We start from the raw sequence: 27,137 nt of genomic DNA, 5'->3' as shown, positions 1-27,137 counted from the left end.
CCCTTTTCCACATTTTATCTCTTCCAACTCATCCAAATTCCCCTACCTTTCGGCTATAATAGCTTTTACCACCATATTATGGGACACATAGCTACATTATGAAACTCATCTGGTTACAATGTGACTAACTGGACATGTCGGCTATGCCTAATGGGTCTTTTGTAATCGTCGGTATCTCTACAGTACCGCGGCAAACAGTAACTAGATAGCATCGGCTGCCTCCTTCCTCTGTGTGTGGCGAAAAAAGTCACTGATAATGTGATCATCAGTGGCATCCTTAACTGTTACTGTGACAAACGAGAGCGCTGATCCCGCCCGATAAGCAACGTATTCATTTGTGTAATTAAAACAGCTTGTCTCATCGTGGTGAGGGGTCATTTTAGAGAATGTTAGAATTAAAGCAGGTAATTAAGTAAAGCTCCCGATAAGAAACCCCACAGAGGTGGCTGCCTCTGCCAGTAGGGAAGGCAAACTTAATCTATCCCCTCTGCAATCCCACAAGGTCATTCACTTATTAAAGTCTGATGCCACTACCACTGCTCACCAACATGATGAAATATTTTATGTACTTGTTGGGAAGGGACGAAAGAGAAAGATGCAAAGGAAACAACGGGTGACGAGAGCCGCCAACAGCGCAGGGTAAAGTCTATAAAACTACTACACAAAATTAAGGCAATTAAAGACTGCTTGTTATCTTGTCTATGAGAACAGGAGAAAAACTTGTACAGCAACTAACACCTTGACAAAGATATTTGTTTGGCCAATGGAGTGTGGCGTTAATTATCACAAGCTGATTAAAGGCACAGAGCGGGAATGGATGTCGTTTGTCTTGCCAGCCTTAGACACTGCAGCAGCCAGCCTGGGTCATTATTCTAGGGGCCTTTCAGGGTTATTTTTAGATATGCGGCTGGTTTACCAAATGTTTCTCAGCTCACAGGTTTGCTCTATTTTACAGTGAGTCAGTAGTACAGTGGTCGATCGTACGATAATCAGTCAAAATGCCTGTTACAGTCAGGAGGATAGATATGTCAGCATTAGAGAATGGTTTTGTTTCCGCCATCATTCTAGTTGGCTGTTAGAATCTGCAAAAAGCACACGCAGCCAACAGTCAGTGGCCAAATACATAACATTTTGATGTGTTGTCCGTCCATCCTATTCTTTGAACACTATATCTCAAGAACGCCTCGAGGACATGTCTTCAAATTTGGTACCAATGCTCAATTTGATTCAAGGAGGAAGTGATTGGATGTCAAAGCACAAGGTCGCTGGGATCTCACGAAGTATATTTTTTACCTTATGAACACAACATCTCAGGAACACCTTGAGTGAAAGTATGTGTGTGTGTCTGAATGCACTACTTTAGTAACTAAGTAGTTTTTTTCCACCACTTTTTGCTGTTTTTTGAAGTAGGTTGTATAATTTGACAAAGATGGACATTCTATTTTGAAGTTGTCCATCTTGAATCTCTCCCTTGTTCTTTCTATCTATCATGCTCTTTCTTTCTTTCTTTCTTCATGTGTGAGTGAGTATCACACACACAAACTCACTTACACACACACGCTTACATGTACACACGCACACTTACACGTGTACACACACACACACGTAATAATACAACCCTCCGCACAAGCCCTCTCAAGGCCAGGAAAACAAATATGCCCATTTTCCTATTTGATTGGGTGTCAGCGTGGGGAGGAAGGGGGACAGGTGTGATGCATAAAATGACCCAGCGACTCCATCACGCACACGACAGCTTTATGGTGAGGAGGTGTTTCAATCACGCTACTGCCCTGGAAGGCATCAATCAGTACACACATGCAGACACATACACACGCAACGAACACACCAGTACACGTTAACACATTCGCCTCATGATAACAGGGAAAGGGCAGCAGAGCAGGTGAAGCAAGTGCAGTCTTTGCTACAGGCACTACATACTCAACTTTAAATAAAATACAGGATATATGTTCATATATATTTTTTTACTTTTTACGTGATTAATGATTGGAGGAGGTCATCCTGTACGTGTAAGAAAAGTGACTCAAAAGACAATGCAATGTGTTACTTACCAATAGCAAGGTAGCAATTGTCATTATAGAGTTTGATCTTTAATCTTAATGTTTTTTAATTTCTCAAGAAATAATACAGAGGCTTATGCAGAGTTTTAATATCTATGAAAAGGTGAAATTTGTTGCAAATCTGGATAATGATGACCTGAAGTATCTGATCTCAATACATGTATATGCAGTATGATGATAAAGTGGCCATTAGGCCTTGGCAAAGGTCTGCGCACTCTGAGTGCCCTCTTTTTTTATGCTTCCCCTCTCTGTCAAATGGCCCCTGCTGGAGCTCAGATCTGCTCTGCTCCCGTTCAAAACTGTTTTTCAGCTCTATACTGTTGCTACACAAATGTCCTGTCCTTGAGTTTAAGTCCTTCTCCTCATGCTCAGGCTGCTTCTGGACACTTGTAATGCTTCTGCTCTCTCACTCTGTCAAAATTCCTCAACCAACAATATGCCAAGTATGATATTGACCCGAAAAATGGTCACTGAGTATTAGGACCAAGCATAGGAAAATAATAAGGATAAGAAGATTTTGTTTTTTCTTAATTTTTTCATTTAGAGAATAAATTCAAAATTTGGAGTATAAATTTGAAGTTTTAAAATTAAATCCACATTTTTAGAAATAAATCAAATGACTATAATTATTTCATAATACTGCCTCAACAAGATATCTTGTGTAGACAGCACATTACAATACAATACAGTGGTAATAAGTATTACTATCGGTGTTTCAAAAGATTGTGCTGAAAACTGTCTTCTCAGAAGGAAAAAACACATCAGCTTGGAGAGATGGGACACTGGCAGCTGCAGTCAGTTGCTCCTCTAACTGGATTTGATGGACCACAGGATTTGACTTTTTTCTCAACATTTTTTCTCAACATTTTTACTTTATTCTCAAATGCTTTCCTTTAGTTCGACTTTAATCTTGACATTGCCAACAGATCCTCATATTGCAAAAAAAAAATTCTCAGGCCTGGCACTAATATTCCTTAAACGTCCATTATGGGCAGTTACTGTTTAACCAGCGAATCATAACCAGAGGTGTTACATTTTTGCATCATAGGCATTCCTGTACACAGGGTTACAGTTGTATATACGGTACATGCAGCATCTGGGCCAGCAGAGTGGTCCAGTGAGACTTTCATGTTAGCCCCCCCCTTGTGTGGTCAGGAGTTTATGCGGCTGTATTGTGCTTAGCAATGTGCTAAGTGTGCCCACCAGTGTCATGGCTGCTCCTTTGCAGGACACCCTGCCCTTTCCGTGGGCGAGTACGAATGCTTCTTTTACCCTTGGGCATTTTTGCAAATTCTCTCTGACAATTTTTGATATATTGCTGGCCTAGTCAGACCCTCCTGCATTTACCCAACCCTTGATATGTTAATACCTCTCTTCTTTTATATCTAAGCACAGTTGTAAAAAGTCACAGTGGCCTCACTGTGTGGCTGCAGCATGTGTCGGACACGCCTGTACAGCTTCCTTTTAGCCACTGCAATGAAACGCTGGGGAGCAGGGAGAAGGTGTGTGTGCACGTGTGTGTGTGAGCAAGTGTGAGAAAGAAAGAAAGAAAGAAAGAGATGGAGACAGAAAGGAGGGGGCGGCATCGTGCATGCATGCGAGTGTGTGTTTGCGTGTGTGTTGTGAGGGGTTAAATGAAAGTCAGCGTGCTCACATGGGGCATCATAAGCAGACAATGAAAAATGAGAGTGGAGAAGCTGTACGGCTAGTTTCCCTGTGGGAACCGCTACAAGCAGGCGTTCGTACCTTTGGTGATAATCGCTCTGTGTGTGTGTGTGTGTGTGGGGGTGGGTGTGTGTGGGTGTGTGTGTGTGTGTGTTGTGTATTTCAGTTAGTAGGTGAGAGAGCAAAATGATACCTGGTGATCACACCAAACATTTCACGTTGCCTTGATGTGTGTGGCTGGGGTGTATTTTCATTAACCCTCGGCATTTCTCAGACGTACCCATCTTATTAAGGCACGAACACATTTCTTGGGAATCTCATTGTTAAAATATTATCAGTTCGGCAGACTGCCCCTTGTACATTTTTTCAATAAGCCTCCACCTTCAATGGGTTCTGTGTTAAAATGACTCTAATCTGATGTGTTTAAAAATAAGTTGGTTTCACTTGTGTGCTCATTTTGGAGCAGCACTGTATTGATGAGAAGGTTTTGATGGTTTGTTTTTGTACTTGTAAGCAAAGGCGCTTACAGAGGCTGATCTGTAGTCTGTCAATCATGTAGTTGTTTGTATGTTTTCTGTCTGTCTAGCTTGATTTTCCTTCCACTCTGTAGGAACAGCAGTGAAGACGAGGTCAGTGATTGCCTGTGATATTTTGCTTTTATTCTGAAAGCACCATCTGTATGGAATAAGAATAGAAAATTGAAGTCTTGTAGCCTTACACACTAAAACATGTATGTTTTCTCTTTTTACCTCCTCTTCCTGTACACACAGTGAGTGCAGAACAATGCACTTGTGCTTTTTCAGTCTGACCACGTATTGAAAATAACACGTAAGAACCACCACAGCTGTAGCCCTCCATCAATCTCTTTGCTGGATGCTGCTTTGTGCTCAGAAGTCTTCTGACAATGCTCATAGCCCAATATAAAACTGTGAAAATGCTATATGTGCATATATATATCTATATATATATATAGATATATATATAGTCCCATTTTTCTGAGGCATGATACCTCAGGAACACCTTGTGGTGAATAGATAAGATTTTTATGGTCAAAGGTCAAGGTTACTGTAACCTTAAATCTTTCCAAGTTTTCATTGCATTCCGGAGTGGATCCGGATCAGGGGGCGGATCCAGTATTCATTTTTTTGCTTTCTTTTACATGGTGAGATAGTAAACGACAAATTAGAAACTTGAATGGCACTCAGTAGGGTTCATAACTCCGCGAAGGCCCAACAGTCCCCTTGAAACCACATTTATAGTCACGAGATCAAGATTTTTAATTGGATCTGCTCCAAATTTCCCACGTTCACAAATATCATTCCTCTAAACATGTCTGAACATGTTCAAGAAAGTGAAAAAAGAAATCCTGGATCTGACCCCTGATCTAGATCCACACCACCTGCTGACTAATAGACAGGGAAACGAAAACATAACCTCCTTGGCGCAGAAGAGCATTCTGAGCTAGAAGAGCATTCTGACCATACAAACATTCCTCTGCCAAGACTAACATTCTTTCTCACCGTGTTAAAAAGTGTATATGTATCTGGATCCACTCCAGTCACTCTTGACAGAAAAATAGACAAACAAACAAACAAAAATTTTAAAACATCACCTCCTTGGCTGAGGTAATTAAAAACAAAAAATAGGAGATTAGCAACAGTACTAGTAGTATAAATAAGTAGTATACATGATTTTACATCATATTTTTGTTGACTGATTCATACAACACAATTATACTGTAAATCATTGCCTGTATTATTAAGTGTAACCTTGTTGAACTGGTCTGTGTGTAATTATCCATCTGTTTGTTGTCTACAGTGGATTCTGTCACATCAGGCCTCAGTATTATTATTGCCACTGGTCCATGTGTTACTTGTACATCACAGTCTTATTCCCTTGTTTAGCAGCAGTGAGGACTAACATATAACTGTTCTTATCTCATGTCAGTCCAAACAGTGCTCTCCTGACAAGTGGTATTTGACTCAGTCAGAAACTGACTGACAGAGAGAGAGAGAGAGAGAGAGAGAGAGAGAGAGAGAGAGAGGCCATTCCACAGCACCGGGATGTGAAACACTGCCAATCTTTTCATCGCACGCGGACCTCTTTTTCTCTGATAGAATGATCAGCATGTTCTCGACACAGGAGAGTGAAAATTACCATTCACGCACAAAAACATGGCAAGGATAGTCAATTATCAGTGAGGTCTGTTTTTCTCTCCGCGCCGACCATTTGCATAGCGTTCCTGTGAGAAAGGGCTTGTGATGTAGTTAGGAGATTCTGGTCAGTATGATATTATGTGAATGTGTCTTATTAGCGTGTGCTGTGTACTGACAGGGAAAAGGTCATAATGTTTCTTTGTTCCCATGGCCCTCTTTCCTCAATTAAGGCTAATCACCAGAGCCCAGCATTGATCCAGCCTCTCAGGTTTTCTCATGCCTGGATATATGTATGTGAGCCGAAGCATATGTGTGAAACAGAGAGAGAGAGAGAGAGAGAGAGAACACAGACAGCGACTGGGAGAATCATGTTCATCCATGTGCCCATGCGAACATGTGTGTAAATGAAAATGCCATCCTGTGATCTCCAGCACATTGAATGATTTACCCCTCTGCTGTAATGGAGCAATTTCTTCTTCTTCTTTTTTTTCCTTTCCCCCATCTCTTCTTTCCCTCCTCTTTCAATCTACAGTAAAATATTCTCCCTTTTAGCTCTGTGACAAGTCATCTGTCATTCTGAACAGCGAGATAACAGGCACACCTGTCTACAGGGCCATAGATCTGTGTGTGTGTGTGTGTGTGTGTGTGTGTGTGTGTGTGTGTGTGTGTGTGTGTGTGTGTGTGTGTGTGTGTGTGTGTGTGTGTGTGTGTGTGTGTGTGTGTGTGTGTGTGTGTGTGTGTGTGTGTGAAGTAAACTGTGAAAATGGAGCCGTTGTTGTTTTTATCTGAGTGTCATAATAATTAGCTGATTTATGCCTATATTATACCTTTGTTATATCAAACCTGTCTTTACTTTAGGGAACAGTACAAAGTTGCAGTTTGCATGATATTGACTTCTTTCCCAAGCTCTCAGAAATACTTTGATAAACAGAATATTTATCTTCACCTCATATTGACAAGTGTTTTAAACTATACGCTACACATCCATCCTCTTCCCAGGAGCAGTTGCCCTCTTTCTTTCTTTTTTTGTTCTTAAGTGTCTTGGGAGTTGTTTTTATATGTTTAGCCATGCCAGATATTGAACTTAATGATATTTAACTTTATGGAAGAAAAAAATATTTTCTGAAAGTGCAGACACACTGGAGCCACATGAGTTAGGCTGACATGTTCCTGATTGAGTGATGGCCATGTCCTGTTTTCTTTAGATTAAGTGATGTGATAGAACATCTCAGAGCTTTCTCATGATACATTTTGTTAAGATATAATGTTCATGATAAGAAGCCACGATGTTTTCATTCAGATCAGAGTGGACAAGCAGAAGCTGACTGTTCTCCGGACTCAAACTCACTCTCACAGAGGAATATATCTGTTTACTGTAAAAGTGTAACTTTCAAGAGCCCGACTGAATATGGATATAATGCTTTTGCATTGTGCAAGCTCAGTGAGAAGCTATAACACATAATTGATTTACCTCAGGTTTATAAAACATTTCCCTGATTATCAAGTGTTTGTGTCAATAAAGAAGAGTTTAAAACTATAACCTTCAATCAGAAGCAAAAATCTGTCTTTAAACTGAAAACAGATAATAATGTGACATTTACTGTGACAATTATCAATATTGATAGATATATATATACTAATAATGTATAAATTGATATAGTTTTTGGCAATATCGCCCTATTAGGCAGTAGGATCAATACATTTGAAACCAACTGTAAAGCTGTAATATTAAATATAATGCATTTAAGTATAAAATCACAGCTTTTATTTTATATTGTAATTTTGTTGACGTGTTCAGCTACACCCGGCATCAATTGCACTTCTGTCCGTCTTGGGAGAGGGATCCCTCACATGTGGCTCTCTCTGAGGATTCCATGTCTTTTCCCCCTGTTCATAGGGGGGTTATGTTGGTAGTTTTTCATTACTCTCGCTGAGCGTTGAGGACAGATGATGTCGCACCTTGTTAAAGCCCTATGAGACAAATTCTGATTTGTGAATATGGGCTATATAAACAATATTTGATTGATTGATTGATGATTTAAATCCTACCTTCGTTCTGTGTTGAGTCTTTGCTAGATATCAATAGTTCATGGTGATGTACTGGATTCAGTAGATTTTAAAAGAGAACATTGGCCATATTTTATCTACATGTTTGTAAAATCAATCTGCTCTTGTTTTGTTTTTGTCACTTGACAACAGGAAAAATATAGAATACTACCAGATTTCCACATGTATATTTAAAAGTAATTTGTCCAGTGTGAATGATGGTCAACTATCCTGCAGGCAAATACAGGATAGTATACATATTTATTTTTCTTCCAAAAGGGTTTTCTTTCAAATGATACTATGAACTACAAGTACTATATCACAGCCTAGATTCATGGCTGTTTTCTATATTTATATCTTTGACGTTCAAGCAAGCAGCTGTGTGCTGTGGTGGAAATAATAGGCTGGCTTTTTGAGAGCCCTAAGCCTTTAAGGGCAGTACGGCTCTGGCTGCTGCAGCCACAGGCTCTCTTCTGTAATAGCCTGTAATTCCTTCTGTCTAGTATAATCACCAACACAGCCTGACAGCATTCACACACACGGACAAACACACACACTCTATGTACACACACACACACACACACACAAACACATATATAGCGAGTGAGTGAAAAACAGTGAGAGGAGAAAGGCTTTTATCCATGGGTCATATTCCCAGCGAGGAGGTCACAGTCAGTTGTGCACAGCTGTCTCTGTGTTTGCAGACACTGTGCATGGACGTGTGCCTCTGCACACTTGTTGAGAAGAAAAGAGATGAGAAGAGAAAAGAAAAGAAAAGAAAAGAAAAGAAAAGAAGAGGAAGAGAAGATTATTTAGGCAGTGCTGATACAGTAATAACGTTTTGTGTGTGTGTGTGCCCGTGTGGGATTTGTCTCCAAAGCTCTGAGGCGACATGTGGCTCTCAACTACCACACAAGCCACACACAGTGGTGCAACAAAAAGTGTGTGTGTGTGTGTGTGTGTGTGTGTGTGTGTGTGTGTGTGTGTGTGTGTGTGTGTGTGTGTGTGTGTGTGTGTGTGTGTGTGTGTGTGTGTGTGTGTGTGTGTGTGTGTGTGTGTTTGGGGTGGGTGGGGGAGTTGGCTGGTACAGGTGCTAGACTCCCCTACAGCCCTGTGGCGGCCGGAGAAGTTAATTGGCAGCATCTGGCTGTCTGAGAGACCTAGCGCCCATCCAGCCACCCCGCTCCCTCCTTCCACCTCACCCTCTGCTCCTCCCTCCCTTCAGCCCTACCCTCCTGTGGGTGCTGTTATCCCTGGCACACACATGGTGACACCCGTCTGGCTGCGGGCTGCAGACGTGGAGTGTATTCAGTGTGTGTGTGTGTCTATGTGTGTTTGTGTGTGTGTGTGATATACTGGGGAGTAGGGAGGCAGACAGGGCAGCCAGGCCCCCAGCTGCCACCTTCGTACCAGGGGAAATGTGGGCAGACAAGCTGGCATCTTTGTGCCAAGGCCAGCAAAGCCCTCAGGGAGGACGGAGAGGGAGGCAGAGGCAGGATGGAAGGAGGGGAGGGGGGGGGGCACAGGAACAGATAGAGATTTTAGTTCAATTGCACTGATCCTCTGACAGACACAACATAGGGTGAGAGTGCTGATCATGCCACCAGCAACTGGTGATCATCTCTACTGTGTCCTCAAATGTACCTCTCGTGTCAGGACATTGACCAAAAATGATTTTTACCAAATATTTCTCAACAGGAAGAAGAAGAAACCAATACTTCAGGTGATCATTTATGTAAAAATTGTCTTCTTTCATTTCGAAAAGCTAATTTTACACTATGAAATGCAAAATGTATCCAAACCTTTTCCATCTTTGAGGAAGAACTACAAAATTACTAGTATTTGTACAAGTATTTGTATTTGTACTCTGCTCCTACAGTTAAGTTATACATATTCTGTTACATTATTAATAGTGTGCAAAATGTATAATTTAGATTCATAAATTAATTAAGTTAAGACTTTCGATTCTTCTATGAATCAATTTCCCACTTCTAGAAATCACCCAAAAAATATTTGATTATTTAAGCCACCATAATATTGGAGGACATCTTCTACAAGATTGACTATCTCCAGTGTAAGTGTGGAGGAAATACAGTGAATTAATTACAATGCATTTATAATACAATGCAATATTACCAGTAGCTGTAGTGCAGTAAGATTAGATGTATAAAATGACTTCTTACAGCCTGATGCAGATTCATCATCAATAATGACAAAGACCTTTTTGCATATACTGTAGATTGACTTCAGGAGAGGTGACCTTGTGAATACCCCTCATCATGTGGTCACTGAATGAGTTCAGAACCTCTACAGCCTCAGAGTATTTGTTTGCTTCACTTGATTTCCTGCTACTCACCCACTTTTAAAGTATATTTGTGGTATTTTGCCTTTATTTCACAGAGAAGAAAATAGAAATATGGTTTGAGAGTAGGGAAATGACAATGATCTGTCTCTTCAGAATGTGGTATGAGGATTTCTTTACAGTTTCTTAACATTAATAAAATGTAGGAACCCCTGGTTATAGTCTTGGAAACAGCAAATCATCAGATGTCTAACAAACATAAACAGAGTTGACATTAAAACAGTTCAGTTTAAAATACATTGCATCATTTTAACATGACAATACAAAATGTGAATATAATCACATTTTTGACTAAAGTTTAAATTAAATAATACAAAAGTAATTTTGCACTGCATTATTCAACCTGTTGGTTTTTTCTTCCGCAACAAAAAGTCCTTCTGATCAGTGTAATGGACGACAGACGGTGAGCTCATCTCTGTGTGGAATTTAATAAGTGATTTCAGAATGTGTCATGTGTGTTGCATTGCCTTCCACTGAGTACGTTTCAAGAGAGAATGATCTCATCACTCTGTGTGACCTTATTACACACACGCAGACACAGACACACACACACACACACTCTCTCTCTCTCTCTCTCTCTCTCTCTCTCTGACACACACACACACACACACTTGACTCATGTAAGAGTCAGACACAGTGAGATCAGCAGATATTCTCACATTCACCTAAAGTTTCAGTCATGACTATTTACTAAAACAAATGAAATACAGCCAGACAACAATAACTGATGGATATACAGTATTTTATTTCAGTTTGAAACAAAAACTGAACTTGAAATACACTTCGAGTTTGCTCATTCAACAGATTGGAATAACGTCTTAAAGAATGAAACGTAAAGAAAAATCAAAGAATAAGATGATGGAAGAAAGAAGAGTCAATGTCAGAATTGGTCACTGGCTGTGCTATTGTGCATACGTCACTATTGGACTGCCAAGTGCAAATAGAGTAGCATCTTCTGTATGATCCTATGATCAATACACTGGTATACGCACATCTTATATGTCGGTACTTAGTGTGTGTGTGTGTGTCTATCTATTGTGTTTTTGCATGTGTATGGACTGTGGGAATATTATTATTACGACTTAGTCTGGCTCCAGTCTGTCTATTAAGTTCACACTTTACACACACACACACACACACACACACACACACACACACACACACACACACACACACACACACACACACACACACACACACACTGATCATGTGATGGTAGTATAATGTTGCAGTCTGGGAAATGCTGCATCACACAATAATAGATGGCCAGTCCCTCTCTCCTCTTTCAAACACACGCACATACACACACACACACACACACACCACCCACCCAGCACCCACCCAGCCACACACACACACACACACACACACACACACACACACACACACACACACACACACACACACACACACCACCCACCCAGCACCCACCCAGCCACACACCCGCACACACACACACACACACACACACACACACACACACACACACACACACACACACACACACACACACACACACACACACACAGAGAGAGAGCCCACTCCTCTCCTCCCACTCACTCCCACCAGCTTACACACCACCGCTGCTCACCCGGGGTTTAACGCTGACATCATCATTTTATTACTCTGTGTGTGTGTGTGTGTGTGTTAGATTTTCTTTTTTTTTTTGTTATGGTTGCCTGTGTGTATTTCCTATGTGCCCCCATTATTCCAGACAAATGGGCACCTGCCCTGTTGCCCCATAGGGGACCAGTGGCGCCACAGTGGCGAGGGCACACTGATCATCTGCTTTCTGCTAATTGCCCTGCTGCCCCACAAGACGCAGGGGAGCGAGCTACCAGCAGACCCAGCGTGCTCAATCTAGTCGAGACCCCTCTGGGATATATATATGAGAGAAGGTTTTACTTTATTAGTGCAGTTGAGGATTGATTTGGAAAAGCTGACAGCACAGTCCAGTGAACCGTTTTTGTGAGGGTGATCATGACAAGGATTATATGAGAGGTGACTTTAAACTCCGGTCTACACACATATCGTTTTTCACATCGAATCTAGAGCATTAATTTAACTCTCAATCATGAGGTGACTATGGGACTGTTTTTCATATTAGAGTTTCTGTAGTTATTGTAGGTTATGGGCAAGGTAAAGTATTATAAATACACAGACTTTTCTCCGTGAATTGCTTTTCCATCTTTTCAGGTCAGCACTCACTCAAAGGTGTGGCCCTCTACTGGTCCAACCAGGCCCTGTCACAGTAATGTCACTCTTTATTAAAAATACATTTTACTACATCATGAAGAATTATTCCGTTTACTGGAGATTTAAACACACTGAGATTTCTCTCGAAATAATCAGTCAGACGTCTTTAAATGACAAACAACTGCAGCAGAGATTTAATGATGACACAATTCACATAAAAATAATAAAAGAGTTGAAGTAAATACTTATTTTATATGTTTAATACATTTTCCCCATTGCCACTATCTCATGGTCCTTGAGTTAGAGCAGCTGCTGCAAATCCTCATGTATTTATTCCACATGTGTGCCACCTCAGGGGTGATAAAAGCATCCCATGTGAATGTATGAGCGCTGTACATCTCACGCATTCCTCTCAGACTGTAAATGGAGCAGATTAGGAGTTTGAGTTAGAGGTGGAGTAAAGTAAACTAACCGTATTTACATCGCAGACATTCAAATGAGAAGAATGTAGTTTTTACTCTCACACCAACAACAGGAGAACTTTGTTTTTAACTGAACAGTAAATAAGACTGAGGTGTGAAATAAGATCTGGGAAGAGGGTGACATGAAAAATAGATGAATGACTAGAAGAGATGCAGATTTACACTCAAGGACAGAACTCGCAGCCAAACAGACGTGTAGCCACACACTGGACCACTCCCTCTGTATTAAACACATCAGCAGAACAAACCAGGTTACTTCTGTAAACAGCAAACATGTTTTATTTAGATGAGACTCCCAAGATTTATGACTGCTTTCAGAATTTTATGGAAATAACTTCACATTTTACGCCTGCTGCATAATCTGAACTCAGGTGAAGCACTGTGGATGGGATGTGATGTGATGTGATACTGACTGACTTGCTTTGGCAAACTCACCTTGGAAAATTCATTGCCGTGTAAAGGCTGCCAATCCTGCAACAAATTATCTAATTGAATCTGCCTGTAAAAATATGTGAAAAAAAAAATCGGATCTTAACTGGAGAGGTACCCGCTTTGATGACGGGCTCTCACAGGAAGCGGTTAAAAGGGCCGTCTGATGGGAGTGAAGCTTCTGGGTGTTTAGATGCAACCATTAGGGGAGAGTGCCCGACGCCATCATGTTTCAGCCTCATCAGATTTCTGTTGTTGACCTGAGAAGCGGTGCTAACCACCCGTTGTCTCCACAGGTGTGCGCGTCTCGGCTATCTCGTTACAGGAAAGTCCCATAATTCACGAGCGTTATTGCCTCCTGCGAAAACCTTTCCGCTGTTAGCAAGTGGACTCCACCGGCGGCATTAATCCCAGCTATTTCACATCATCAGCCCCCGGTCGTAATGTGCTTCTTCTCCACTTTACGCCTGCACTCACACACTGCTGCAGAAAGTTAGGGTGTACCTCGGAAAATGGTGATAAACTAAGTGTCTCCTCAGCGCTGCCACACTTGTGAGCCACATCGCACTCTGTCTACGACTTCCTGCTGTACTCCACATGGGATTCTCCGTCTTCACTGGTCCTGTAATATAGTCCCAAACTGAGACATGTTCTCGTGAAGCTGCAGTCTAATAAATAAACCACCACATATAATATACAGCAGGCCGACCGTATTACTAAGCAAGCACAGGTTGCCTAGTAACAGTGTCTGAAGAAAGCTTTGTTGCAATTAGATTTGCATTAAAAAAAGATAAATGCCTGAAGAAGTATTTGCTGTCATGTTCGCACTCCTGCACATATGCTCACCTCTTTGCACCCGAATATACGCAGCCACACGGTTGATGCTCCTTAGATGATTCCGAGGCGGTTTTCTGCTTGACTTGGTATGCAGAGCAAGAACACGGGGCCGTGTTTTAAAAAACAACGAGCCTATGTAACATCTGGCATCATTTTAGAGTGCCAAGAAATATTGCCTGTTCAATTATTGGCGTAGTAACACAGAGGGGGTACAGAAACATGTCATTCAATGTCAAATGATATATGCCAAACGCACCAACTTGGCCTTAAATGAGCTGGTCGGGAGCTGTGGAGCCTGACAGCTATATGGGAATATTGCAAGACATTTACCAGTCGTAACAGTTGGCAAGATGAACGTTTGAAAGCTGAGACAACACAGGGAATAAAGGGAGTGGATCAGTGTGTGTGTGTGTGTGTGTGTGTGTGTGTGTGTGTGTGTGTCTGTGTGTCTGTGTGTGTGTGTCAGGTCCGAATACTCAGATCCCACCATTCTCGTGTGTGCGCACATGCTTTGTGACTTTCATCCTGTACGTTTTTTTTTGCCTTTGGCAGAGCTCAGAGCAGCAGTGAGTGGCGTGTCCTCTACGCTTGATTGAATTGAAAATATAGACAAGATGTCGCTTGTATGAAAGCCACCAATTTACAGGCCTTCATCTCGGGATGTCAGAGAGACACCAGCGCCGTCAAAATCAGAGCGGGAGTTAGTCGCTACCGATGGTTCAGATGTAGAAAAGACCAGGCACGCAGTGACACCTCGCTAAAGGCCGCCTGCTAGCTCACCATGAAACCTTCTCCCCTGTCATTCTCCACTTATCCCTGTTTTGTCCCTTTGACTTTGTCTCTTCACATGTCTCTTTTTCTATTTGTCAGCTGCTTTCTGTCTTTGTCCAGTGTTTCAGTTCCTCTGTTTGGCTTCTTTCTCCTCATTCTGTAAGGCTGCAATGAGACACTGGAAGTTCACTTGTCCCGATGCTCAGTGTCAATGGAATGACCTTGATGTAGCTCACACAGGGTTTGAAATTGTCATGTTGTTTCAGCCTGCGACTCTTTGCATATTCCTGTTTGTGTATGTGTGTGTGTTTGTGTTTCTGTGTCTCTGTAATCACCGAATTGTAAAACCACGTGTGAGTGCGTTATCATCTGGGGGGAAGCGTCTCCATTTTTTCCTCATCCCATGCAGTGATAATTCTGTTTGGGAGCGACGGCACTGTACCACGTCAAGAGATGGGCAGGGGAGAAGCACAGGGAGGTACCATTTAGATAAAACAAATTGCCAGCTGCCGAGCAGGAGCAGCCACCGCTTAGATAAAAACCAAAGGGACTGTGCGCATTAGTGTGCACGTCCTGAAGATTTTGTCCTTTTTTTATATATTTGTGTGCGTGACTGTGGTACCTAAAGCAGTGACAGCCCCTTCCGTCGCTCCTAGTCTGGGCCTTGCAGGCACTCTCTTTCCGTAAGAAAGTCACAGAGCTATTTTCTCTGGCCTATAACTACAACGCTGTGATGGGACATGCAGCAGTAATTAAAATCAATGGCCAGGACTTTTCCAGTCTGCGGCAAGGTCACGCAGCTGAGAAAAAGAGAAACGGAGATCAGTGGGATTGTGTGGACGCACTAAGCCAAATATGTAAAGAGGTGAGGTGTCATCTTATTTTAATTAACCTGCACCTCAGAGGTCTGGCACCACCAGGGCGTGTGTGTGTGTGTGTGTGTGGGTGTGTGCAGTGGGGAGTATGTATATGCGTATGCAACTGTGTCATGTGGAGGCGTGTTTTGTCCTTGCCGGTCAGTTTTTATTTACACTATCCGCTACTTTACACTTCATGTGGTCTCAGGAATAATATTCATGCTAGATACAAAAATAGAAGAATTTACTTTCCGTGTCATTTTCCCCCCAAGATTAACCTTCTCCTCTCCTCCTTTGTCCATCTAAGACTGGGCTGCTAAGCTTGGTCCAGTGGGAAGGCAGGGTGTGGTAGCTCGCCACCGCCTGCATTAGTATTCTGCTGAGATAGCCACATGCAGATACATTCTCCTTTCTCCTCCTCTGAAGGAATAATCAGCCCTGCCTTTCTTCTCCTCTCCCCCTCTGTCTGAGAGTGGCCGTGTGATTTAGCTTTTTTGTTTTCCTCTGTATACCTGCAGGGACGCCTTCAGGTGTTTGAAGATGTGCGCAGGTGTGTTCTCTGTGCATCTCTATGCAGGTCTGTAGCCCAACCTGATGTATTAGTTGTCTGAGCAAACACATAAAACCCCTGCGTCTCCTCCCTGTCCTCCCTTTTTAGGGGTGAGTCAGGGAAAGAAGTTCACTCTGTCTGAGTTAGCGTAAAGCAGTCTGTCCTGTTTGTTGATTATCAGGTGCTGTTCCTATCACAGGTCTGATAGCATCTTCATCTGATATGTTGCCAGAGACGCTAGCTCAGTAGCCAGCACCGCCATCACACAGCCGCTACGCTGCTAGCTGCTACCACTTCCCATATATATTCCGTATCGGGCCCAGATCTGCCATTGCTCTGCTCTCTCATCTTCCCCTTATCTCCTTATTCCACCTTTCTCCCTGCTCCCAACACCCCAAACCCACCAATCACTCATCGTCCTCATCTTCTTCCTGCTTTTATCCTCACTCTCCGCTGCCAGAGTTGCTCCGGCAGCACTGTTGTTCCCCGATGCTCGGTCGGCTTCACGTAAACTGTCAAGGTGGAGTCGGTGAGTGACAGGACAAGACGGGAGATTTGGAGGAAAACAGGAAAGAGGAAAAGGGGAGAAATAGGAAGAGGGAAATGAGGCAGTCACTCGCATGCATGCAACATCCTTGTCAGCATGTCTCAGTGGATGAGGGCTAAACGAGGAAAGAGAGGAAGAGGGAGACAGACAGATCGAGAGTGTGAAAGGAAAACATGCACTCCCACACTCCCACTGTCCTGCACCCCAGTGATCGTTCATGCCAGCTTTATTTAGCCCCGGACCCAGCATACAACACACAACATGCAATGCACAATTCAGTTCACAGATAGCACACATGACGACATGGAAGACAAAGCACTAAGCATGCAACGCATTACAAACACCATATTAATTTTCGAAAATCGCTCACACACTACAAGTTGAGTTATAATGAATAAAAAACTTGAAAGTCATGTTCTAAGCCCATAAACTATTTGCAATCCCATTTTCTGCTTTTCACTCAGACGGCGATTCAGACAACATTATGCAGAATAGCTCATATATTACCATAGTGTCATAGCTGCCATGATTAAAATCTAATTTGGTCATTTAGAAAGTAGTGCCATTAAACACACACACAAACACACACACACACACACCAATTGGCCACATTGCTAATTTACAATCACAGACTTTAAGGATACACAGCAATTCTGGAAGAGATGTTTGGAAAAATCAAGTAATTAAGTTAATTTGCCTTTGAATTTATCACATTACTTGATCATTTTTCACTCTTTGGAATTTAATCTACATTGTTTTGCTGCTCACATCCTTTTTATTATAAATCTATTTGTAATGTTAATTGTTATGTTTGTGCAGCTTGGGTTTGCTTGAAATAATAAATGGCAACTGTGGTGTTTTTATGAAAAATGTAAGGTTGCGATTAATGATCAAAAATAGTTTGGATTAAATCAAATCTATCTCATGAGTTTTGATACTTTCTTAGAGATTTGTTGAGTTTGGGAAGGTGAAGGTAAATACAAATTATACTATATAAAATAGCTGATGTTTACCAAGTGACATCCCTTCTCCTTTTTTTTTCCTCCTTGGAAGAAGACAAACAAAAGTAAATGAGAATTATTTGAATAGTTTTTCATTTCTCTGTATAACCCATGTGTTTATGCTTCTGCACTTTTCTCCTGACCTCTGTAATGTCTCCATAATGTGTTTGTGCTTTGCTGTTGCAGGCAGAGGCTCCCCGCCAAAAACGTGTACTACTACCGCTGCCCTGACCACCGGCGCAACTACGTCATGTCCTTCGCCTTCTGCTTCGACAGAGAGGACGATGTTTACCAGTTTGCTTACTGCTACCCCTACACCTACTCCAGACTGCAGCACTACCTGGCCAGCCTGGAACGCAGGAACCTGCCCTACCTGCAGAGGGAGCAACTGGGACTCAGTGTGGTAAGTAGTTGGAGTGTTGAAAGTAGGGCAGTGTGTGTGTGTGGTTGTGGCTGGAGCAGAGGAGTTGAACTGTGAGGATCAGGGGTTGTAAGGAGTAGAGGGAGTATGTGTGTGGTGTGTGGTGTGTGGTGTGTGTGTGTGTGTGTGTGTGTGTGTGTGTGTGTGTGTGTGTGTGTGTGTGTGTGTGTGTGTTCCGAATAAGGAAACCTAGATTGGTAACTTAGGTGTGCCTGCCAGTCATTACTTCAGCCTCTCGTGTTATTATTAGGAGTGTTGCACTTTGAGATGACGGACCATATAGGCCTCTGGGTGTGTGCATGCTTGTGTGTATGTGTCGGTATGTGCGTACATACCTGTGCGTACGCACATGTGTGTGTCTCTATGTGTAAATGGCACTGTGTGTAATCAGCAGAGCTCTCACCTCGGCAGTTGGAGCTAGTGTATCATACACGCTGCCTCTAGTCTTGTCTGCTCTTATCAAATAATTGTCGGAGAAAAACTCATTAGAAATGCTTGAGAGATTACCACTTTTTCTTCTGTCCTCCAACATTTGTCAGGGAAAGCTTGCTGCGAGGGGGGAACCATGAAAGTACAGGTATTTGCAGGGAGGACCTGACCAAAAAAATACAGAAAGGACTTAAGAAATGTAGAAACCACAGCATGGAAACAGCTGATGATACAGGGGGGAAAGAAAGAATAAAACTGATGTGTTTACAAACAAATAATGACAATATTAACTGTTTAAGTTTTTAATACTGATCAAATATCAAGACCAGGTTTTTTACTAATGATTAAATGTTAAAGTTAAATATTTTAAAGGAGAATGCAAACATCATTTTTCTGTTATCCTCAAGATCTGAGATTTGACCCCTGTGGCTGGAACAGCAAATGTTTTTTATTAATCGTAAGAAATATACTAATGAAAATGTTGCATCAACCACTTGGCCTGCACACACTTCTTGAGTAGCTACTCTGTGAGGGATTCAACAGAAGGAGAGTAACTGGTTTACAGTATCCGTTTACAGAGCAGCCAACCACAAAGCTGAGAAGATTTGTCACACTGTGTTGTTTTGAAATGGGGAAAAAAAGAGATCGATACTTGGCCTTTTCATGCTTTGAGCAACATCAGGCATTCATGCGGCAAATACAGTGGATTTCTACTTAACATCATGGTTTCATAAATTGTTAATACTTGTATTTCTATTAACAGCATGTTTACTTAGATTAGATATTTACTTAGATTAAGTTTAGATATTTGTTATTAATTCAAATACATATACAACCTGTTGTCATTAAACAGCTAAATTAATAACAAGATAAAAATAAAATCAGTGTAGAAAACAACAAAACATAGCTATAAAAATAAAAACTGACCTATTCAAAGACCAACAAGCAAAGGGTCAGTATATGTCCCAGCGTTGCTGCTATTTCCTCTCTATCTGTCTGTTCTGCTGTTATATTGTGTAAAACATGGTGTAAATGTGCTAAGCCATACAATGGTGCCTATGCAGAGCGCTATTTTCACCTTATTTCGAATCACGTCGTTTCTCTGAGCGAGTCAGAGAGGAACGCAGAGGGAACAGACTTGGTTGGTTCGGCTCACAGGAGTCAGTATTAGTATTCATAGTCATAGAGAGCTTTTATGGCCGTATTTTTCTCTTTATGTTCTCTGGGCCTGGGTGGCAGACAGCCCAGCCCCACCCTCTCATATCTCTTTCTCTGTCTGCTCCTTCTCTTGCCGTTACCCTCCCCCCTATATCTCATGCACATGTGCACCACCCCACACACACACTCATCCACGCAGGTCAGAGGGGAAGGGATGAGGAGAGCTTTCTGTCTGCATCAAGGTTTGAGGACCAATTGCTGCCATTTCTGAAGCTGAGCCTGTGCAGCAACACTACAATAACTTTAACCTTCTAATGGGAACAGTTATCTCATGAGGATGGATATAACAGCCGCGGCTATTTGCACAGGGATTCTTCTATCTTGCTGACTAATTTGTTTTCTGTAACGTATTCCTCTTAACACAGTCTCTGCTCTTCAGCCTACATGATACTGTAAATAGCGTTGGCTGGTTTCTATGTTTACCTCCAGCTCTCTGTATCTTGATGAGTGAGGTGATGTTTACTTATGTTTAAGCCAGGAATTGTTATTGTCTTACTTAGATTCACTAAAGCAGAGCATGAATTGACTTTAATTCACGGTCTAATTTACATTGAAACAGAAGTCCCTTCAATTGAGCTGCTGTCTGTTTAATGGAGAGGGGTGGACAGAAGGACAGAGACAGGAAGAGAGATGTAACAGTATGGGATGAATTAAATGGCATTCCAGAGTATTTCAATATAATTTTTCACCTATTCTTCGCTTTACTTCTATTTTTCTTCTTCCAGTCGATACTTTAGAATAAGAGTCAATTTCACCTCTTCAGGGAATTAACTTTCCCATCAACATAAAATTTTACGGTACCACCTGATTCTACCTATCACGTTTTTTTATTTCTCATCACTGAGCATGATGACAGCGAACATTTCTGGGAACAAAAGGAAAGAGAGAGAATGATTGCTCCCAATGATTCACAGCTACATACAAAACCTAAAGACCCAACAGTGTTTCCACCCTAAAAGACCAACTGACTCTAAAACCTCACGTTAAATTCTGACTTTATTCAAGTGTATAATTCTCACCATTGGCCCATACAACCTGTGCACACACATTAACAGTCCTCTTGGTCCTGTTTTTAACATTAAGGAGCCTTTTGTCAAAAGTCTGGCTGTGTTCATTTTGAATTGCAAATGCACAAGGGCGTCCAATCTTGTTTCTATCATCTAAGGAACACTGACAAAATCTGTTCATTTCTGAGCTCCGGAGACTCTATCCACTGTGCACGGTTTCATTTCCTCATGTGTAGATTACAGTCTTGGTCTCACGACTGACATGAGTCACAGAAACAATTCACAGAACTAAAACACAACAAGCAAAGGGATCATGTTGCTCTTTTAAAGTCTTTACATTGGTTTATTACAGATTTCTAAGATTTACTCAACACACTTGATGGCCTGGCCCACAACTATATCACTGAATTGCTGTCCCTTTATAAAGCTTTACATCTGAGGTCCTCAAGCAACAACCTGTTTGTTGTTACAACGTTAAGGTTGAAGTCCGAAGCAGACCAGGCGTTTTGTTGCACCTTGACTGCACCTGCCCCTTCAACTCAGTACTGTATCCTCTCCTAACCTTTTCAAATATATTCTCACAACCAAGGGGAACTTTGGCCTTGGTAGCACTGCTTTAGGTGTGCTGTGGTCTGTAGACAAGTCAGTATTCACACAACCTTGATAAATTATACATTATATAAAAGCTCATTGTACGATAGTCCCGTGATCTGATAACAATTGATGAACAGATGTTGACACAGAATAGGTTCAAACGTGTGGCTTCAAAGAGTTTTACAGAATTTAAATCAATTAAACTATTGATATCTTCAGGAAAATTGCTGTTACAATTTCTCCTCATGCAGTAAGTGAATAGAAACATTTACAAATGAAAATTTGCAAAAAGAATAATTTATGTATGAGGTTAATGCAAAAATAGAAACATTACAAACATGCAGTAACAATATATTTGCCTCTCTGAAATCCTCTCCGACATCTCTCCCCATAATGGAACAAGCAGTATCAGGAGTCCTGGATCTCCTGAAGTCCTCAACCATCATTTGTATTGCTGACGTGAAGCTACAGGTTGTTCTCCTCACACCAGTCCACTGATCTATTTAACTACTGCAGAGTAATTGGAGAACGTCTGCCGGTGGCGGGTCTTCGTATTGTACCTGTCCGAGGTTTACAGGGTGAAGTGAAAAGGGGACAGGACAGTCCCCTGTGGAGTTCACCGCTGTGTCTGACTTTCAGTTCTGAAAGTGCACATACTGAGGACGTCTGGTGAGGTGGTTCTGGACACGAGAGGATCATCAATCTGCATGACAGTCATCCTCTTCCCCAGCAGGGCAGAGTGAATGGGTGTTATAGCAACTGTAGAAGTCAGAGAAGAGACTGCCCCCCCTGGCCTTCTTCAAGTGGGTGTAGGCACGGTAAACGGTACGTGAAGGCATTGTCCACTCTGACATCAGGTCGGTAGGCAAACTGGAGGCTTGACGAGAGGCAGTAAGTAATCCAGGACCAGTCTTTCCAAAAAGCCTTTGTGATGTGTGAGGTTGTTGTTACTAGAGCTGGCCTTCTTCCAGGCAGATGTCCTCCACAACACAACACAATGATTTTTTCGAGGCATAAACAGAGTTTAATTTAAAGGTTAAATTTAAATCTTCTTCCACCTAAAATGTCCTACTATACAGCTTATACTCTTTTTTATGCCAAAAAATGTGTATAAAACACATATTGTCTACTGTAAGCTGCGTTTTGATAATTTCCTATGATGCTTGTCACGCATACTTGTACTGAATACACACACACACACACACACACACACACACACACACACACACACACACACACACACACACACACACACACACACACACACACACAGACAAAGAAGAGTTTCTCTTATTCCCCAGAGGAGAAGGATTTGGATTCCTCTTGTTCCTGCTCTGCTGGGTTCATGGCCCCTGCGTCTGTTCTTCTGGTCCCTGTCTGTCTGAATATTTCCTTTTGTAGGCCGTCCAGACTGTATCTGAACAAACCTCTCTTGCTTTCTCCCCCTGAGGCATCAGTTTCCACAGAGACGCAGAGAAAGAGACAAACACGTGTTTGACCTACTACAATGCTAACCAGCCTCTTTGGAAAGATGGCAAACTGCTTCCATCTTAGAAAGTAATTTCTAATTTCTGTCCCGACCCTCACGCGTCCGCTGGCCATATGGAATTGAAAGCAACTTATTTGCCCAGCTTTCCTGTTGACAGAGCGCTTTTCTTTCTTCCTTTTTATTTTTTTTTATAGTAGGCGGTGTCTGCCTGTAGTTGCGGAGACAGCAGTTCGAGTTTTTTTCTTCTACTGGCCCCAGAGGGGAGGGAAGGGCTATGACACTACTAGTCACCTCTGACACAGCACAGCCTCTGCCTGTTCACCAGATGGAAAGAAAGTGTAAATGAGAGACCTCGGGGGTGGGAGAGTGGACCGGCCACTGACCAGCCTTAAGATTGCCTGAGACAGAGCATGCATGGAACTCATCCGACATCACAGTGAAAAGATGTCACATTCTCTCTGTACTTGTTTTTTTCTTTTGAAATCTCACAAGTCAAAGTAAGATTATGATAGATCACTTGGACTGTGTTGAAGTGACTTAACATTACTTAGACTGCTGGGATTGAATTTTAGACCTAATCCTGTCTGCTATCAGTGTGCAGGTGCCATGTCTGGGTGGGAGTGGAGTCTCGAAAACAGTTTTTTTTTTTTTTTTGTCTGGAGCAAGAGGAGGGGAGTGGAGTGGGCACTGCAGCTATATCTGCCTGGCTGCCTCTCTCTCTCTCTCTCTCTCTCTCCTTATCTCTGTGTTTGTACACTGAGTGCCAAGATCCAATCAATAGCCACTCCAGCCGTGGAGAGAGGAGAAGGTCAGCAGCCACACTGAAGGAGCCAAGCTACGCAAACTGATGGAGACGCAGAAAACACCGGAAACGCACCACAGGCCCGGCACATTGCTACAGGACATATCAGGATGAGATTAGGGCAACGTGGACTTCTCACGTGTTAATTAGAGATCTCATGATTTCTACATCAGAAGGACATTCAGCACTGTAAAACACTGAAATGGAAATGTGTATTTCAGTGAATGGGAAAAAGTAGGTTTAAAGGCACAAAAAGGTTGTTTGTCACGTAGAGAGGAAACAAAATTATTATTATATAAATTATTTTTCGAATAGAATTTTGAATGGGAGCTTTCTACAGTTTCTTAGGTCTTGCGACAAAAACTGCAGTTACAATCGAGGACAAGAAAGATATGTGCATCTGTGTTTGTGCATGTCCAGGAGCCAAACTGCAATCTGAATTAATCTAAGAAAAAAAAAATATGGATGTGTAATCAAAAATATCTGAGCTGTCTAACATTAGGAACAGCTTCTTTCTTTTGTGTGAAGCTGAATGATTAATTCCTTTCCTTTGTAAGAAAGGGTTTTGCACATCACACATTGTCTTCATATACAATAACAGCATCCATTGTGACAAAATGCCAGTTTTAATTACAGTTACTAATTACTATCAACTTGGGCTGAAAGTGGACTCAGAGTTGAGTTCTTGACAGTGTCACTGACTGTGATTGGTTTGGAATGAAGAGAGAACTAATGACTGACTGCCTCCTTCAAAGCCCAACACCTGAACAGCCAATCAGCTCCATTCAAAGTGAAACCACATGATAGATGTGTTTCAGAAAAGATTGGAAAGTCCATACTAGCTTGGTAGATAGACTGTATATTAAGATGGACAACAATATGGCTCCCGAAAAGTGAAGCCAGGGCCCCTTGATTGCCCCCTGGTGGCTCTCTGCAGTGTTGTGTCATAACATTCCTCCACCATTTTGGCGAATGGGACATGGACCAAACTAAAAAAAATCAAAGAACATTTTTAAATGAATTTATCTCCTAGATGGTTTCTGTCATTTTAGGTAGTTCTTATCATACTGATGTTTGTTCAAGTGCTTATCTTTGAGTAATTTTCATTTTAACTAGTTATTTGATGTTATAAAGACATGTGAAAATGATTGACAGCTGAGACTGACTCACGATTGCTCGAGCTCTTGTATCAGTGGGACCTCAATAATATGGCTACATTCTCAAAATGCTTCTGTGCTGACTCTGGTTCCAAATTATATCATCGCCTCAAGTCTTTGGTTTGTTCTCAGCACAGACAGGTTTAATCATACAGTATGAAGCACAAAACTACATATTCATAACAGTGTCAGTATTTTTCACCTCAGTGTCACTTACAAATGAGACAGAAGGAGTCAGAGAGACGATTAGAAATTTTAGCGATATATTTCCCCAAACATAGATGGGTTTTTTTGTTGCTTTGTTAGCATATATTCAAGACAGACACAAGCACTTCACCAGTCAAGCAAGCTGGCACCACTCGAATAAGTAAACTGCTTTTCCCCAAGCTGAGAGGTAAACAGCTCGAGATAACAGAGGTTTTTTCCTTTAGTGGCAGACTGTTCATGAATGCATTAGCTGTGGCCTAAACATCAAACAGGGGAAAAAATTCATTTTTAAAAAGGTAAAAGAAAATGTGAAGGCATTTAAATGCATCCGGCAGTGGAAATTTAATTTTGACTTTATTTTTTTTACTTCCTCAGCTAAGTTCTGATGAAGTTTCTCTTTGTGTTTGTCTTCTGCTTGTTGAGAACTTTTTGGGTCCTTGCATTACCTCTTTGCCATTTTGTTTCCATGTTTTTTGCTTTTGTCGTAAATTGTTCCCTGTTGGCCTCAGTAAGTTTTGTATTTTCCGTGGCAGAAGCCAACAGGTATCTGGATGAAAGAGCTAAATTCTTTATTGTCTAATAATATGTTAATCACCGCCTACAGCACATCAGTGCCAGATCTCTGAGGAAATTCCTCAAAGATGGAAAGGTCATCATTGTATAATGGCAGGTTTCTCGGCAACAGTTCTTGTTTTTATGCAGCTTTCTATTTCGCTTCATTAGTGAGTGACCCTTTTTCTGTCAGACGCTTCGCACCAACATGGCGGTATCTGTAGTCAAATGTAGGAATCTGAGAAAAGCGTCGAGCCTTGACTGTCCTTTGTCCCAGATAGTTGACGAAGAAGGCTGCTCCAGAGGGAGCAGAAGATAAGCAGGTTTATGATCTATGTCTTTACGTCATAGTGCTGTATGCCTCTTATCTCCAACCAATGGTTCCCCCAGGATACTAGATGCTTTATTACGCATCCCCCACCCGGCATCTCTCCCATCTCTCTGGCGATCAAGAACGCGGTAATGAGGGAGAGCTTGTGAGGATTGGGAGGAGGTGGGGGGTGCGTTAGGCATGGTTGTTAATGCGTAGCGTACTACGAAAGGGAGGGAGTGTGTATCGGATGTCTGTGCCAGTGGTGTGTTTATACTTTTAGGAATTAATGTATCACAGGTGAAGCTCTCTGAATGTGCTGGTGCAATGTCACGCAGCACTGACCCCTTGTTGATCCTTATTATGATGTTGTCCCAAGAGATTTTGGGTTACCCAGACAGAGATAATATTTATTTTGGAAATTGGAACTTATTCATAATTAGCTCTATGTCTCCTTTCTCTCGCTCTGTCTCTCTCCTTTGCTCACCTCACCTTTCCTTCAATGAATAAGAAATGAAGCCGATGAAAGTTCTCTGAAATGGTCGATGTAAGTGGGCCTACATTGCTGTGAAGCTGGAGTTTTGTCTTGGGTGGATAGCGGACAACCTGGTTTATGAAATTAAAGAGAAAGAAGAATGTCATCTCAAACTGAGCAGACACATCTCCCTCTCTTTCTGCCTCTCTTTGTCTTTTCCTGTCTCCCACCTCTGGGCTCCAGAAGTAAATCTATTCCCATCCTCGCAGATGTGCTATAGCCGTCTATCTGTCCTCCTCTGCCAATGGATATTTACTCTGCCGGCTTCCTAGATGACTCTCAGGATGAAGCACTGAGAGGGGAGCACTCACTCTGTCTCATTTGGGTGTCAGGACTCAGTTCCCCAGGGCGACACAAAGAGGGAACAAAACAGATAGCATTCAAGGCTTTTAATAAATCAGAATACACTTTCTGACAGCGTAATTGCTTTCCATTGCCT

At 41.9% G+C, this 27,137-nt stretch overlaps 1 protein-coding gene across 2 annotated transcripts in view; it reads left to right on the top strand.

Annotated features, from left to right (window-relative positions):
• Positions 1-27,137, top strand: part of LOC117760482 (cytosolic carboxypeptidase 6-like) — a 266,877-nt gene that overhangs the window by 119,208 nt on the left and 120,532 nt on the right. For both annotated transcript variants that reach the window (XM_034583548.1, XM_034583546.1), the window contains exon 5: positions 18,164-18,380. In XM_034583548.1, coding sequence (XP_034439439.1) covers positions 18,164-18,380 — 217 coding nt within the window. The remainder of the gene's footprint in view (positions 1-18,163; positions 18,381-27,137) is intronic.

This window comes from Hippoglossus hippoglossus, chromosome 4 (genome assembly GCF_009819705.1).
Source record: "Hippoglossus hippoglossus isolate fHipHip1 chromosome 4, fHipHip1.pri, whole genome shotgun sequence".
NCBI lineage: Eukaryota > Metazoa > Chordata > Actinopteri > Pleuronectiformes > Pleuronectidae > Hippoglossus > Hippoglossus hippoglossus.
The sequence above is the reverse complement of the archived record's forward strand: the minus strand, read 5'-3'. Positions and strand labels throughout refer to the sequence as shown.